Genomic DNA, 16,877 nt, shown 5'->3' with positions numbered 1-16,877 from the left:
ATTTGTTGACAGGGTAGGGAGGGAAGAAGATAGGGAAGCATGCACACTATCTCTACAGAAGAAGGAAAACTCATGCATCTTCAGTTGCTCAAGCACTTGAATGCATCAAACCATGACAAATAGGGTAAGCTTTTTTCATTTACATCTTTCTACCATATTTGCATATGTTCATTTTCAATTTGTTTTTATCTTTAATTATAAAAAAGCTCTCAGATAGATTTATAGTAGTTATTTTTACAGCCTGTGAATATTTCCTAATTTGTTTATACAATTCGAGGGAATGAGCTAGTTTGGCTTAACGGTTACGACACCAGGCTAGAAAATAGGAAACTGTGAGTTAGTCCCACTTTAGCCATGAAAGCCAACTGGGTGACCTTCAGCCAGTCACTGACTCTCAGCCCAATCCAACTCATAGAGGAGTTGTTGTGGGGAAAATAGGAGGAATGTGTGTTGGTTATGTTCACCTCTTTGAATTATTTGTAAAAATAATAAAGGCAAATATAAATAAATAAAATCTGACATTTAATCACTCTTTAAAAATAAATGTATTATTGCCACCACACTGTAGCATTTTTCCTTGGTTATAGTAATTCTGAGGCTCTGCTGTATATTCTTCAATGGACCAAGATATAGGACTTTCAACTTTTCTACACTCTTATACAAAAGTGAGGGGGAAGCACAATTTATAATGGGTGGTGCTTAAGGAAATGCCAGGAGAAAAATGACTGCACTTTGTATTAAGGAATTGGTCTTAACTCTGGTTTCATTAAAATCCCTATCTTATTACCTCAGGATATACATTGTGGACTGGAATTTGCATTGGATAGGACAGAATTAAGTTGTTTTACTGTTCTGTTTACTACAAGATATTTTTGAAGCAGTTGAAACCTTGCAAGGAGACAGTTGAGACTGGCAAAACATACCAATGACTTAGGAACAACCTGTCAGCATGTTATCATTTGAACAATTTCCCTGAAAGTACATGTAATGTATTTTGAACTTTGAGAGGGGATTTTGAGCGGGAAAATTGCACGTTGCTGATTGGTTGAAGCCTCAACCAAAAGAGTATTTAAAGAGGGGTTTTTGCCGGTTGTGCTTGCTGGGGTCACAATAAACTAAAGAGCTGTTGTCACTCACTGGTCTCCTGCCTCTTCATTGCCCGAACATAACAGTACAGATAGTCTGCGTCCAGTCTGTGAAATCCTGTACTCCCATGTGAATGTTTATTGAACGTGGGGCCAACATGTAGGAGTAGCTGGAAAGTGTGAACAGGAAAACCACAAGAATTCATGTCTACCACAAGATCTCTAAATTAATTCATAGCATGATCATATATATGTTTACTATGTTAAGGAGGATTTCCTCTGATTAAGGAAATCAATAGGCATTCATTATAATGAATGCCTGAAGTAAATATTGCTGTAGGCAATCCCATATTTACAGTGTGGGAGATTAACACCAGTGAGTTGCAGTACAGATTCATTCTCTAAATTTGCAGAAACATCCAGTATCTATTTTTATTATTTGCTGATTTGAAACAGATGCTGGTCCACATTATAACGCTTCTATCCAGCTAAATATTTCTGACCTCAACAACAAGCCAAGTTACTCAATTGGGGTGGGGTTTGGTATGTTTATTGCAACCAGTTTCTATCCAAGCTGAGATCCGCTGCAGCCGCTAAGAACAGGAATACCACTGGCCAAGTTGTTGGCAGGATGGAAGAAATAAGGAAAATAAAAAAGACGAAAGAGACAGAGAGAAGCTATTAGTATGTAATTAATTTTCACATAATACTTAAACAGTCAAATCAGCTGCATTCAGTTCTACAGCATTAATAGCTAACAGTCTAGGTCACATTTTGAAAGGTAGAGGATAGAATTTCCACAATTTGCTTTCCTCTTGTGTTTCGTTATTCTTTCTTCCTGTTGTTCTAGTCCTTCTTGTTGCTGCATAGATTTAGTGGAATCTGTTACTAACACAAAGGCTACTATTTATTTTACACAGTGGCTGAATTCCCAAAAAGCGGGCTTGGGCCTAGTTGGTACTGAATGGAGGACCACTAAGAATTCTGGGACTGTATGTCAGATTTAGGAAATTTAAAAAAAAAAAACAACCTTGCAAGGAGACAGTAGTAAATCACTTACGTATTTCTGTCAAGAAAATTGCATGTATACTTCCATGTAATGATCTGGTCTGGAGCTCAGAATAAGAATTTTTACCTTATTTTGTATATTTGGTTTGGCTTCCATGGGAGCTGAGGTTCAACACATCTGGAAGGTATTAAATTAATTGCAGGAATAAAAGTAACTTGAACAAAACAAAGTTGAAGAATTAAGAAATCAGAAACCATTGTATCTTCTCAACAGAATGAGAACGTAAGTGTGTTAGATCAGCATTGCTAATGATTGGGGATGATAGGCCTTACAGTTCATCAAGATCTGGCAACCACATTTTTCCTAATCATGCTATATGCAGTACAGCTCAATGGAGGGGGATTGGCCTATATGATTTTACTGAAATTCTGAGAAAACACATATTAGAGATATTCAATGCCTTGGATTTGTTTTCAAAAAATATGTTCTGTTCAGGAGTAGGTAGGTAAGATCTGTCTGCAACTTTTTAAAACAGAGCCCTTTTCCTAACATCATGCAGCTACCTGCTGCTGATTTTGAGAAAAGACCTAGCCCCCAAAACACTTTTTGGGGGAATTGAAACGTTGCCTAGCTTTAATAAAGAACATCATTGAAGCCCAATGCTCAACTTCTTTCTAATGGGAATAGTATTATGCAGTGAGGAAGGGAGCAAGAGAGGGTGTCAAAACTAACAAAATGGTGAATGGGTCATCCTGATCCGTGCCCTGTCCCTTTTGTGTGTGCAGCAATGACAAAAATATGGTCAAAGGAGTAGGGCTTGAATTGTGACTCCTTCCCTGACATCTTGCCACTTTTGATATTTCTGCAATATTGCACACCGTGCACACATTACTGATGTAATTAAGCTGCTCTTGTGGTTAAGGTGCTGGAACACATATGGCCAAATCAGGCTACTTTAAATTTACACTTCAGCTATTAAGAGACACACAGAAATAAACCATATTTAGACACAAGAGACAACAAAAAAGTTAAGAAGGAAACAAAAAGACATGAGCATGTTCTCTTTAGCAGCTGAGATCCAGATAAGCAGGGATTAACACCAGACAAACAATCAAGCACAAAACAATACCCTAATTGAAGAACTACCAAGGAGAAAACCATAATCCCACCAATACTGGCTGGGCAAACTACTGTATAGGAGCAAACCCACAGTCACTTGTACTGATGATATTACCTAGTTGGGTACTGAAATGTTGACAAGCAAGCAACCAAGCTCAGAAATTAGGTCTTTATATTTGAAGTTAATCTGCTTAGTTTTCTTCATAGCATTATTTGAAAGCTGTCATCTATCTTTTCTTATTTTTATTTTATAAATTCATGCTATGTGTTGCCTTTAATATATTAATGTAATTCTAAGTCTGTTTTCATGTAGAAGAGAGGGGGTGGAGGAGAGGAAAGATTGGCTGGTTCAGACTATATATCACATGTAAAGTCCCTACTGATTGCACACATAATATTCTAAGCTAAAACTATACATATTTTAAACAGCATGATAAGTGAACTTGGCCAGTATGTTCACTTTGCAGTCAAAACCACTGAGAGCAGTGAAGCAACTGCCTTCTGAGAATTTTGTTGTTTATGAAATAGGCTGATGATAATATTACTTGTTAAAATTTCATGGTTTTTTTAAAAAGGGAGCACATTTATGTAATTTACATTGTTGCCAGAAGAATAGGTGCAAATGCTATTTGGTTTAAATGGTTTAAATGCTATTCAGAGTTTCATGAGTAAACAAATATTAATAGGTCGTTATTGTAATTAGCTGAGAAGTGATTTACTCTGAATTTTGTCTGTTCCTGGAAAAGGGAGTAACTTTGGCAGGCACAATTTGAAGGGCTTTCAGAATTTCAAAATGGCTATCTTGGGAAAGAACAAAATGTTCTGAGTGTATTATGATCACAATATTTTGGGTCTAATCACAGAGTACATAGGTCTACTCCGGTCATACTTTTTTTTTCTGTTCAGATACAATCTCTGCATTTTTGTAGGGACACAAAATGTATGTGTTTTCTGATATGTCATATAAAAACTTTATCAAGGGAACCCATAAATGGCTGCAGTTATATGCTCTTACTCAGTCCAAACGTGGTTTGCATAATATCTGAAGTCTATGGTTTTGGTCAAAATGTATAAAGCATTGGCAGAAATATAGATTTGCCTCATAGACAAGAAGGCTGCAATCATCTAACCACTTATCAGTGGGAAGTACTTACACACATAGGCTTGTGCTATAAGCTGTCAGTGGAATGGATTCAATCATGTAATTGCCCATATAATGAGTACTGTATACTTAAACTAGGGAAGCATAATAAGGGAGGTGCAGTGGAACCTACAGAATTCCTCATTGTCTATTGAGCTGTGGTGGTGCAGTGATTAGAATGCAGTATTGCAGGCTAACTCTGCCAACTGCCAGCAATTTGATCCTCAGCTGCTCAAGGTTGACTCAGTCTTCCATCCTTCCGAGATTGGCAAAATAAGAACTCAGATTGTTGGGGGCAATAGGCTGACTTTGTAGATTACTTAAGATTGTAAAGCGCTGTGAAGCCGTATATAAATAAGGGCTATTTCTATTGCTATTCATACATTGTGCTAAACTATAATGCGGTTTGTGGAGTTTTTGATTTCTGTAATTAAAATGTATCAAAATGGATATTAACTATTGTATTTTGATTTTGTATCTGTTTCTCAAGTAGATTTATTCTGTAGTAAAGTTTAATACATTAATGCTTAATGGTACATCATAGGCTTATTTTCATTTTGACTCTCTATAAAGTTAGTACTGTACATCAGTATATGAAAAGGTTTCAGTTAGTCAACAGGTCCTCATACAACACTCATGACATTCATGAGACCATGAATAAACTATGTTTTCTGAAAATGTTTCCTTGAAATTATGATTTGCCACTGGGCCTCTCTTAATTCCAGAACCAACCTGAGAAATTAAAAATGACTGGACAATACTTACTTGCAGGGTAGAATTGAGGGTCAAAATAATGAAGACCCCTGTATATAAAATATCCCTCCAGTCTGATGAATGTCATGAGTGTTGTATGAGAACCCGTTCATCCCTCTTTTCATACAATTATGGTTTTTCACCCTAATGGGATGGTTCAGTGGTGAAATCCTCTGCGGATTGCCACCGATTCGCTGCCCACGCATGCGCGGTGCGTGCCAAATGTGTGCTACGTGCACACCAAAAGCATGCTGTGCGTGCATGAGCAGTGTGCACCAAACACATGTTGCACGCATGCGCATGCACGGTGCACTCCAAATGGGCGCTTCACACGGAAAAAGGAGACTTAACAAGGTAAGTAGAACAGTGAGGGGGGGAAACAGCTGTGCCACATGATTTAGATTTGTAGAAAGCAGGAATTCCTTACCGGTTCAGATGAACTGGTAGCTTTTTTTAAACTACTGGTTCGCCTGAACCGATAGCTTTTATCACTACCAGTTCACCCAAACCAGTAGCATTTCACCACTGGGATGGTTGTTTTTGCCCCTAACAACGCTAAATGAATAAAACAGGAAGCCCCAGAAAAAACAAAGTTTGTAGAGAGAATAATAAGCTATGACCTGTTGTGGTTTTCATGTTGCATTGGGCATATTCAGTGGTGTTTGAGGTATGATTAACATTTTGCATTTTGTGCAAATACACACCTGACAGGAAGTTGAGCAATTGGCTGGCAAGCTGGCACCAAGATGAGTACAGCCAGCCCAGAAATTATACATATCAGGTGGTCAGCATCTCAAAGGCTTAGGTTCATGCATCCTTCCTAAATCACATAAAAGTTTACACTGAGTGCAATGTACGAACACAAATATTTGGAGATCAGCTAAGCAACCAGTATGGCAACATATCACAGTGAAAGTCCCATTGCTGCTGTAGCAAATAAAAAAGGAAGTTGCTTTTCTCCCTGTGTTCCTTTGGCTGTGATGCTTTATATCTCAATCACTTTGGAATAGAATCAGATAGCAATACTGTCTGCCTATAAATCTAAGGACTGCTGTGCTGTAGCTGGAGATGATTTGAGCAGATGAATAAACAGCAAGAAGTCGAGGAGAATCTGAGGCTGTCTTGCACACCAGATGAACTATAAATTAATCTGTGTCCCGTTAGAGAATCTGCAAGCAGAATCTGGCATTCAAATCTGCAGAGGATAATTTATGACAGCAAGCTTGGTTTCTGTCTTAACAAAGAAATTTGAATTATAGGTGTACTGATGAATGCTGGTGTCAAAGCAAATGCAGTAAAAAAACTTCTGCATCTCTGCTGCCACCCAGTGGGATGTGTGTAGGAAATGCAAAATGTTAATGGCAACAAAACCAAAACTAATAATGCTTTCCTCTTTTTTAATACTGCATATAAATAGAAAATAAAAGATGTAAAAATAAAAAGAAATAAAACTGTGCCCAAAAGACATGCTTTAATTAATTATCATCCAGAGAAACAAGGGAAGAGAAGGCATGGGGATAGCACTCTCAATGTCAAAAAGGAAAGGTTTAGAAACTAAGTTATTGTCAGCACATAATGCAAGATATCCCTGTCCTCCCCTTTCACCTCAGAGCTCTGTCAAATGAATATCCCAATGATTCAGCTCCTTCTGCTGCTGTTCCTGTTCCTTGGACCATTTTGTTCACCTGCACCACGACTCTCGGTATGTAGAAGCTGGATACGTGTGATGAGTTTCTACTAACAATCAAGAAAAGAATCCTGAGTGGCTGTAAAATTGCTGAATATTTGGAAATTTTCTCAAATCAAGGAGAGTTAGTTTTTTTGGTTTGGTCAACACTGAAGCCATTGATGAGGATTATAATAGTTTATATTTAAATTTTTATATTTAAATCTAAATATATAATGAACACACCTGCTCACTTGTTGAATAATGAGCAATTGTTGTGTTGCAATTGCAATTGTTGTGTTGTGCAATCTCTGTTGTGGCGTATAAGACTTCAGCCTGCTCCCTTTTTCAATCATGCTGCCTTCAATATGAAAAAGTCCTACATGGTATGGGCTAACACACTCACACACGTGTTCAGACACACACACACACTATGGCCTAATCCTACTGGCATCCTATTGCTGAATAATCATAACTACCATAGATTGAACAAATGCACAATCAATGCTGAAAATCATGTTAGGAAACTTTATCTTACTCTAAATACAAAGTTAAAAATAGATGTGTTCTTCAGGCGAATATTTTTCCTCTTACTTTCAGAAAAAGGAGGAATGCCTCTTAGAAAACAGCAAACTACAGAAGAAATTGAAAATGCTTCAAGATTTATTCCAGTTATTTGAATTTCAGTTGAAAGACTTGCTGGGGAACAATTATCACAGAAGAAAAAGCAAAGTTTTCTCTGCCAGGAAGACGGTACCTCTGGATATATTTTTGCCCATAACTAGTGGAAGTCTCTTAGTCTATGATCAAGGTACTCTATTTAGGGGAGATATCTGTCTTTTTTGAGAATTATCTTGTTAGGATAGCCTTCTTTGGACTCTTGGTTTTCAGGCATATTATGACAGAACAATCAGTGGAACGATATGCCTTCATAAGTTGTGGGTGTTCCAACGCTGGAGGTTTTTAAGGACACTGGACAACCATTTGTCTGAAATAATATAGGGTTTCCTGTTTGAGCAGAGGGCTGGACCAGAAGACCTCCAAGGTCTCTTTCAACTATTATTTTGTTATTCTGTTCCAAACATCCTAAGAGCCATATTTCCTAGAGAAGTGGGGATTGGTAGTTCAAAATGCCTTGAGCCCAATTAATTGGGGATGGCTATATTGATCAGTGGGAACCCAAATGATTTGCAGCAAACATTATAAAAATTGTATGATGTAAATGAGGAGTGTGGCTTTGGAAATTAATGTAACAGTTAATATATATAGTTGTAGTTCACAAGGAAAATGGAATATACAGTCATACCTCTCCTTCAAAACTCGTCAAATTCGATGCATTTTGAAGCAGAAATCTTATCCTGGCGCTATCTTTCTCTTGGTAGTCGACATGCAAGGAAGAACTGGCTGATGTCTGGCTACCTTGTGACTGTCTATTAGAGGGTTGGACTTGAAGACCTCCAAGATCCCTTCCAACTCTGTTATTCTGTTCTATTCTTCTAGCCAAAATAGTGGGTCATGTGGTAAATCACATGGTTTTCTCAGTACCCGTTGGTTTTGGTATTCGACGTGTCTTCCAGAACGAATTACTGATGAGGACTGAGGTACCACTGTATGACTGAAAAGTTTAATTTGTATACTTTGACAAAACATTTACTAAAGATGAGGAAATGAGAGATTTTAAGCAGTATCAATCTTGATAGAAAAGTGGCAAGTAGTACTACGTAATCTGTTGCAAGAAAGAAATGCTTGTTAAAGAAACAAAAAAGCTTGTATAAGAGTGAAATTCTCCCTATATTGTGAGAATTGGGCAGGTCTTAAGAAATATAAAAGCAAGCTAAATACAATAGGAATGGATTGTTCAAGAAATGAATGTGGTGAAGTCAAATTTAAGACCAAGAGTGGTTAGTGAATGAGTGTGGATCAAGTACAAAAGGGAGCATGACCAGTCTGAAAGAAGTATGTTGAGGTGGTTTTGACTGACAGAATGAAAGAGGATCTAATAACTAAAGGAATACCCTACTGTATATGAAAACAGGATGAATAGATTGAGATAAAGAACCAGTAAAGTGGTTGTTGGGTCCAATGGATGAAACTTTCAAAAAAAGAGAAGTGGAAAGTTTAGTAGGCGGTGTATAGAAGCTAAGTATGGATGTGGCAGAAGCAAGAATGGTTTATAAGGATAGAAAAATATGGTGAGTGCTTTAAATGTAAACTATATTTAGCTATTGTTCTTTGCTTTCATTTGTTTTTACTTTGCAAAATTTTGCTTACCTGGAAATGTAATTACACAAGAAAAGTTTATTCTGGTGTTTGCTCTGAATCTAGTGGACTTTGCCACTAAGAAAGCATGTAGAAAGGCAGCTTCTTCAAATTATGTCTTGATAACTTGAGAATTTGGGAGAAAGATTACGCAATTGTTCTTTGTTTTAGATTTAGAAGGATCGTTTTTCAGAGAAGGGCTCTATCCACTTTAACATTGACTGTATCAGAGTGGAAGTATGGCTTTTGAAATCTTTCCCAAAATGGGACTGAAAAAGTTCTGTGTCTCTGATATAAAACTTATGAATACATTTAAATAACTATGATTTATCTGTGTCTACACCAGAATTAAGACTGCTTTTTGAGCAAATGAGACATACAAAACAAACCAGTGTTCAGATTCCTCTTCCACAAAACCTAATTATTCATTTGTAGCTTTTAATAAGGTATAGTCAATCTTTTTGAGACCATGAGCTACACTTTTTAACGTTTCAATTTTAAATGTTTATGGAGATTCTCAATCATCCAGGTGATGGTTATCCCAAAGGTGCTTTTCAAAAGGCAATTGGACTTTCTTGGTTTTTTTCCTTGAAAACGTTTTGCTTCTCATCCAAGAAGCAAAACGAACCGAAGATGGATGGGAAGCAAAATGTTTTCAAGGAAAAAAACCAAGAAAGTCCAATTGCCTTTTAAAAAGGACCTCTGGGATAAGTTTCAGTTTTATTTGCCTGGGAAAGCAATGGGTGGTATGAGCACACACTGGAAGGTTCAAAGGAATTGTCTGGATGTCTTTCATCTCAGGCTTTGCTCACCCGTGCCACTGTCTCTTTGGGCCCCAAAGAAAGAAAAGTCACATCCTTGAAAAGCAGTGATTTTCTTTCAGATGTTCTAAAAACTAGAGAATGAGATGGAGAGTCTCCATAATCACCTGAGCTGCGAGTCTCCCAGCTAGGAGGACGTACTGGCCAAGTCAAGGAGACGCAAATTCAAGTCCGCCTTCTGGCGTGGAAGCTCAGTGGATGATTTAAGGCCAGTCACTCTGTCCCAGCTTACCTCAGAGGGTGGTTGTTATGGATCCCATCAGTAAAGAATTTCAACTGGTGGGGTCTAGGAAGAGAGTTTTCTCTTCTGTTGCCCCTGCCTTATGGAACATTCTGCACCCTGAGATAAGGTAGCTCCCCCACTCTTCTGGCCCCCAGAAAAGCTTAGAAACCTAGCTCTGCCAGCAGACATGGGGATCTATGAGCGGTAGGCAACCCTGAGATGGGCAGTGGCTTGAGGGCACTTTTGCTACCTTTTTAGACTTTGCTTTCAATTCTGTTTTTAATTCTGTTTCTTATGCTGTCTTTTTATGTGGTTTTACGGCTCTTATGTATAAATCGCCCACTCAGAAAGTGAAATGGGCAGTGTATGTATTTGATAAATAAATAATTAAAATGGGAGGAGGGAGTCATTACATATCAACTTCAGCTCTTCCAGAGAAAATGGGATATTAAGTAAATACATCCATGATTTAGATCTATAGTAAGATCCTATGAATTTGGAGCAATAAAGGAATACCAAAAAAAAAAAAGATACACTTTCCTCAGTGGTGGGTTTCAAAAATGTTTACTACTGTTTCTGTGGGTATGGCTTGGTGTGGCTTAGTGGGCATGGTGTGGCTTGGTGGGCATGGCAGGGAAGGATATTGTAAAATCTCCATTCCTACCCCACTCCAGGGGAAGGTTACTGCAAAATCCCCATTTCCTCCCGATCAGCTGGGACTCGGGAGGCAGAGAATAGATGGGGGTGGGGGCAGTCAAAATTTTTACTACAGGTTCTCCAAACTACTTAAAATTTCTGCTACTGGTTCTCCAGAACTGATCAGAACCTGCTAAAACCCACCTCTGATTTTCCTGTTCTGTGCAGGATTGCTGGATGTAGTTCCAACATTTGGAGCTATTGTTGTTTTGTTTTGATGCTTTGTTTAGATTGTGCAATGCTGTTTAACAGAGGAAAAAGAGAAAGTGGGTACTATAGAATTAAACCACGACAGGACAGAGAACCTTTTCTTGTGTACTGTGATATGTCAGATGGAGGTGGTTGGACGGTAATTCAACGGCGGTGCAACGGCAAAGAAAATTTCTACCGGTAAGTTTTTGAGTATAGTTAATAGATCACCTGGAAAGACTCTACAGTTTCTTTATGTGTCATCCCAAATTAAGAAATGCCCTCACAAAGACAAAGATGTGCATAAAATTTGCAGACATTATTTGCTATGAATCACACACACACATTTAGAAAAATATATTTCAAAATGAAATGCAAGAATACATATCCCCCAACTAGAATTCAGTCTTGTTCTCAGTTTTTCTCCAGGACTATGGGATTCAAAAGTCAAATTGTGTTGCTTTATAGTTGCAGGTTTATCTGAAGACCTGACAAGCTGATCTTTTCTTTTGCAACATGGTAGTTCTGCAGGAGTTGTAGATCAACTGTGTTTTCCTGTGGCAAAAATTCTTGTTTTAGTTCCTGGCTCTGAGTTTTGGTGTTGTGTCTCTCTGTCTGTACCATAAGGGTTGCAATATATACTGTATGTACTGTCCCTCCCACCTTCCTCTATTTCAGCTTCCGTAGGAGCAAACAACTGTGGTTAGGGCTTTTTAGCTATGTATTTGGTTACAAAAATGGAATTCTTTATTTTCACAATATTCAAGAAGGCTTTAACTGTACAATTAGAAAAAAATATTCTCAGAGAATTCTCAGAGAAACTGCTTACATTTTTTTTTTAACAAGGCACAAACAAATGCAGACATTGTAAAGTAGAAATGTGGAAGGGGAGGCCCTAGAAATGGATTTTATTTCACTGAATACAAAGCACAGAAAGAATAATTTTGTTATCCCTGTATGTCTGCAGTAATTCAGGAGGGAGGACAGTGGACAACATTTTTGGTGGTCTTATTTTTTCAGCTGTGGATGAACAGCGATTGACTCATGGTGTTCTTTTTACTGTATGCTATCTCCACAGTTAATGATCAAGGAAATGATGATTAAAATTAAATCCAAACTTTTTTTGTGGGGAATTGGAAAATAGAAATGGTGGTGATGTGGAAATACTGTATCTTCAGCCATCTTAGTTTCTGCCAGTCTTCAACCATAAAGCATTACTTTGAGGAGAGCTGATAAGGCCCTGAATCCTTCGGGAGAAATTAAATTATAAATAAATAAATAAATAAATAAATAAAGCTGCAGTTCCTCAGTATACTGAAAAGTGCCCATGAAAAAGAGACAGAGTGATGCAAAAGATAGGAAAGCAGCTCACTCCCTAATTTCTACAGGGCTGTAATAACGCAAACAATGTCTACTTTGCTATGATTTAAAATACACTGGAGCCGGACCAAAAATAATTTGACTTGGCTACTGAGCACAGTCAACAGTATGAAGTCAGACAGGTCCAAATGCAAAGCTCTTTTACAGTGTTTCACACAGTAAAATATGAGAAGAAAGGAAAAAGTGAACCAAAGTAGAATGACCTTTGTTCCACCTCCTGTTAAGTGAGAATATGGATTTTTTCTTGAACTTCTATGTCTGACTATCTTTTGCCATATAAGAGGAGGGAAATATAATAATCCACTTGTATTTGAGACTTGTACTTGAGAGCTAGTTCGGCCTAGCGGTCAAGGCACCTGGCAGAAAGCAGGGGACCATGAGTTCTAGTTCCGCTTTAGCCATGAAAGCCAGCTAGGCTGCTAGGTGGTGACCTTAGGCCAGTCGCTCACTCTCAGCCCATGTCACCTCACAGGGTTGTTGTTATGGAGCAAGAGGCAGAGGAAGGTGTGTTGGTTATGTTCACCATCCTGAGTTATTTGTAAAAATAATACAGCTGAGATATTAATTAATTAATCAAACAAAATATTAGCACAACCCAATCGGAGGCTTATAGGCAATTGGCTGGTAATCAGAGGGAATGGCCTGAATACATATAATAACTGCCACTTTTACAGCAAATTCTAAGTAATATTCCTAAAAAAATCACATGTACACTGTCGTGAATTCTATCATGAAAGATAGATGTGATGTAAAGGTAATAATCATTAAAATATTATAATCACATATTACTTAGCACTAAGTTGTCTACTGAGCCTAATTCATGTACACCTCTTTGTTGCAGAGAATGGCTCGATTACAAAGAAGGATTTGGACAATTACAGGGCAAGGATGATGAATATTGGCTTGGTAATGATAAAATTTATGATCTTCTTTTCAATGGTAAGAATACTACCAATTAATTTAAACACAGATAAATCAATGTTTTGTATCAGCCTACTAGAGAATACAGACCTTTAGATCTTCTTCATTTCTCTTATGCTAAATTCTGGAAGAGCCTATTAAGGATAAATTATGTACAGTGGTAGAAATATGTTTGGCCTCATAGTTTCTTCTTGCCTTCACACAAAATAGCAAGGAACACAGTGTTGGTGAACATCAAGGACAGGCAATGTGAGAATCTAGGCACATTTAGGTGTGGAGGAACAGGAGACTATATTACCAAGACTTGACCTGTTATGGATATACACGGGAACAGAGCTGGGGTCCAGTATAGATTTCTATGGGTCACATTGCCTGTGCTTATTTTTTGTGACTTCAGATAATCTTATTTATGATTAAAGTGGCCAGTTCTGTTATTAAAGAAGACTATTAATATCTCCTTAGGGATGCAATGTATTCTTCTCTGCCTAAAAAAAAAAAAAAAAAAGCAATGGGATGCAGCAGTTAAAAAGGCCAGTGTTTCCACTCTCAGAGGCAAGTCCTTCTGGCAAGTGAGGAAGGATCTTCTGCTTGGCTTTCCAGCTACTTTTTCTGGAGTTGCAGCTAGTCTTCAATCTCTCTGCATTTACAAAAAGTCTGTAAAATGCATTCACTTTGCTCAATTTTTCATTACTGATGTCAGTATTAATTTTAATATTACTTATGATTCTTATTTTTAACTTTCATATATATGTTTGCTTTCTAAATTTTGTTCAGTGCCCAAGTAATCATCAGAGTGAAATGCAAAATAAAAATAAAAATGGTTATGCAGAACCATTGAAGAGAGTGGCTAACCCTTTCTCCTTATGCTGCTTTTCTGTTCTTAATGTAATATTTGCTTTTTTTTTCTTTTGCATGTTAATCTGGTTACAAAAATATTGAAACAACAACCATTGCCTTGCTGGCTGTACAGGGGGCTAGAACTGTATCCCTGACAGGATTTTTTCCACCAGAAGTTAGCAGAAAATCACAATTTGTATCGTTTTTCCATCAAGTTCAAGGGGGGAAAGATAGAACAAAGCCTTTAGTCATGCTTTTCACACTTTAAATGTTTATCATCAACAACTCAATAAAAAAAGTCTTGTTTACATGACACCTTAATATCATCCCTGCCCTGTAGTTCTAATCCACCAAAAATGATATTTTAAAAATGTGGTCCCTCAAGTGAAAGATTGCTCACTCTTGCAAAAATTGCAGTGAATGGTTCACTGTGCCCCTTATTAGCCAAAGTTTTTTTTTATATATTTTAGAAGGAATTTCACTGAAAATTGATCTAATGGACTGGCATGGAGAGAGACGATATGCCATTTATGATGACTTCCAGATCAGGAATGAGACAGTGAGTAGTCTGACCTATGCAAATGAATAATTGGTCCTATAGACCTGTCATATGAGAGCTGGCAGACAATAGAACACTATGTCATCAGGATCCCCATTAGCTAATATAGTAAATGAAATATATGACCAAAGACCTATACAAACAGAAAACTGAAGCAATCTCCATTCAATTTGAGCTGAAAATCATGAAAAAAAAAGTCATATTGGTAAATCAAAGAGCTTCTAGAATAGAAGTCCAAAAAATTGTAACAATGATTCTAAAGAATCCGCTAGGATCCCCTCAAGAGAGGTGAAATCGTATCATAATTTAGAAACTCTTACGGAAGCATTCTGCTTCACCAGGGAAATGGCTCCCCTTCCTTCCATAATTACCACCTGCCATCCCTTCCTCCATTCAAATGCAGAAATGTCAAATAAGGGGTTGGCATTTAGAAAGCTACGTTTCCAAAGGCTAAGAAAGTCAAAAGAGCATTGGTGGTGCTTGGGAGAGGTGGTCGAAGGCAAGGCAGGGAATGTCTGCATGCTGTCTTCATCTGTGGGCCATTAAACACTGCTAGCAGGGGCTCCGTATTTAATCAGTGCCCTTGTTGGGTGGGAATTATGGAATGCTCCGATTTCTGCCTAATCCATGAAAAGCTTTAACTGGGCGCTAATCAAGACTCAGCATAGCTGGCTTCCATGTGATTAGGCTCTGAGGTTTTGTGATATTTCGTGGTAGCAGAAGTCTGTGACATATGACTCCCTCCTTAATCTCGAAACTTAGTAACATGAGGTCCTGTGGCTTTCCTTCAGAACAATTACAGGCTATGGTTTGGCATTTATTCCGGGACTGCTGGGAATGCTTTGTCTGGGGAGAGCAACTTTGAGAGCCAATGGTCTGCATCACTCAACGGCATGCCCTTCTCTGCTCCTGATCGGGACCATGACAGGTTCCTAACAGGCAACTGCGCAGAAGAGAACAAATGTGGCTGGTGGTTTAACAGGTGAGTTAATTGGCAGGAACCCTTTTGAAGTCAAAAGAGTAGGCAGTTGAGCAGATCTCCCTTCTCGATGTCTGAATTTGGGGAGGGTTGCAATTTTGTGTGTTACGCTCAGATATACTTATTGCCAGTTCTAGAGAAAAATAAATGGGATACAGAGATAGGCAAGGAAGTCCAGGTTTCCTCCTCCTCCATAGCTAGGAAGCTTCACTGGGTTATCTGAGACCAGGCACCCATACTTAGCCTAATTCATCCCTCAGGATGGGGGAGAGGATGAAAAGAGAACCATCTTTGGTTTCCCTAAAGGGAAAATGGACTTTAAAAAGAGATGAACACAAATCAGTTTGCAAGCACTAGCATTATCTCCATGTCTTCAGGAGGAGAGCACAAGAACCTCCATCCTTTCCATTGCTGCTATGCTCAAATGCAAGAAGGTTTAGAAGGAAAAAAATTACCATTATTAACACAATTTCCATCTGGCAAAAGGTGAGCGAGAAGAATTGCAATGTAGAGAATAAAAGTACATCGGTTCTCTTCATGGGTCAAATTATGTAGTGCTTTTGCCAACTATGACTTAAAACAGATCAGTTCTCCCCATATCCTAAAACTAGATAAAGAGAACCCCATTAAAAGCATTATACTTGTTCATTGATTTGTGGAGTAAAATGATCCAAAGCTACGAATTGCTGCACGGCAAAAGTATGTCAATTTTTGCTTTCAGTAATTGGTGTATCCTCATGTGGCAGCAATAACTGTCTCTGCCAGCAACTAAATGTTTCTGAAAACTGTTGATCAACCCTGCATATTGGCTTGGGAGAAATTTTTGCCCATTTGCTCATTCCTTTTTGAAAAACTGTTTCAAGTCACAGATATTGTCGAGCTTCCTCTCATGAACTTCAGGTCCTTCCACATTTCTATGGGCCTAAGATCAGGCCTTTGACTTGGCCATACCAAACATTAACTTTCTTCCTTAACCATTCTTCAATCATACAACTTGCGATTGTTGTTGTCTTGCTGCAGATTGTTGTTGTCTTTCAGCACTGCTGAAAGTGCTGCATCCACTTTCTCTTGAGCTTCAGTTCATGGACAGGTACCCTGACACTTTCCTACAGTTTGCTGTTTTATTGGTGATGGTAAGCTGTCTTGGTCCAGAGGCTGCAAAGCAGGCCCAAACATGATACTTTCACTACTACGTTTCATAAATGGGATAATAGGGTTCTTATGCTAGAATGCAGTGTTT

The 16,877-nt window shown here is 38.1% G+C and overlaps 1 protein-coding gene across 3 annotated transcripts in view; it reads left to right on the top strand.

Annotated features, from left to right (window-relative positions):
- Nucleotides 1–16,877, top strand: part of LOC131196771 (fibrinogen-like protein 1) — a 19,740-nt gene continuing 2,863 nt past the window's right edge. The window contains exons 1-8 of one of the 3 annotated variants that reach the window (XM_058180038.1): nucleotides 1–124; nucleotides 6,718–6,809; nucleotides 7,374–7,584; nucleotides 11,003–11,162; nucleotides 13,183–13,280; nucleotides 13,725–13,814; nucleotides 14,570–14,658; nucleotides 15,450–15,640. In XM_058180038.1, coding sequence (XP_058036021.1) covers nucleotides 6,729–6,809; nucleotides 7,374–7,584; nucleotides 11,003–11,162; nucleotides 13,183–13,280; nucleotides 13,725–13,814; nucleotides 14,570–14,658; nucleotides 15,450–15,640 — 920 coding nt within the window. In that variant the 5' untranslated portion in view covers nucleotides 1–124; nucleotides 6,718–6,728. The remainder of the gene's footprint in view (nucleotides 125–6,717; nucleotides 6,810–7,373; nucleotides 7,585–11,002; nucleotides 11,163–13,182; nucleotides 13,281–13,724; nucleotides 13,815–14,569; nucleotides 14,659–15,449; nucleotides 15,641–16,877) is intronic. The other 2 variants (XM_058180057.1, XM_058180047.1) reach the window with 2 other exon arrangements.

This window comes from Ahaetulla prasina, chromosome 1, assembly GCF_028640845.1.
Source record: "Ahaetulla prasina isolate Xishuangbanna chromosome 1, ASM2864084v1, whole genome shotgun sequence".
Lineage (NCBI taxonomy): Eukaryota > Metazoa > Chordata > Lepidosauria > Squamata > Colubridae > Ahaetulla > Ahaetulla prasina.
Note: the sequence above shows the minus strand (reverse complement) of the source record. Positions and strands in the feature narration are given on the sequence as shown.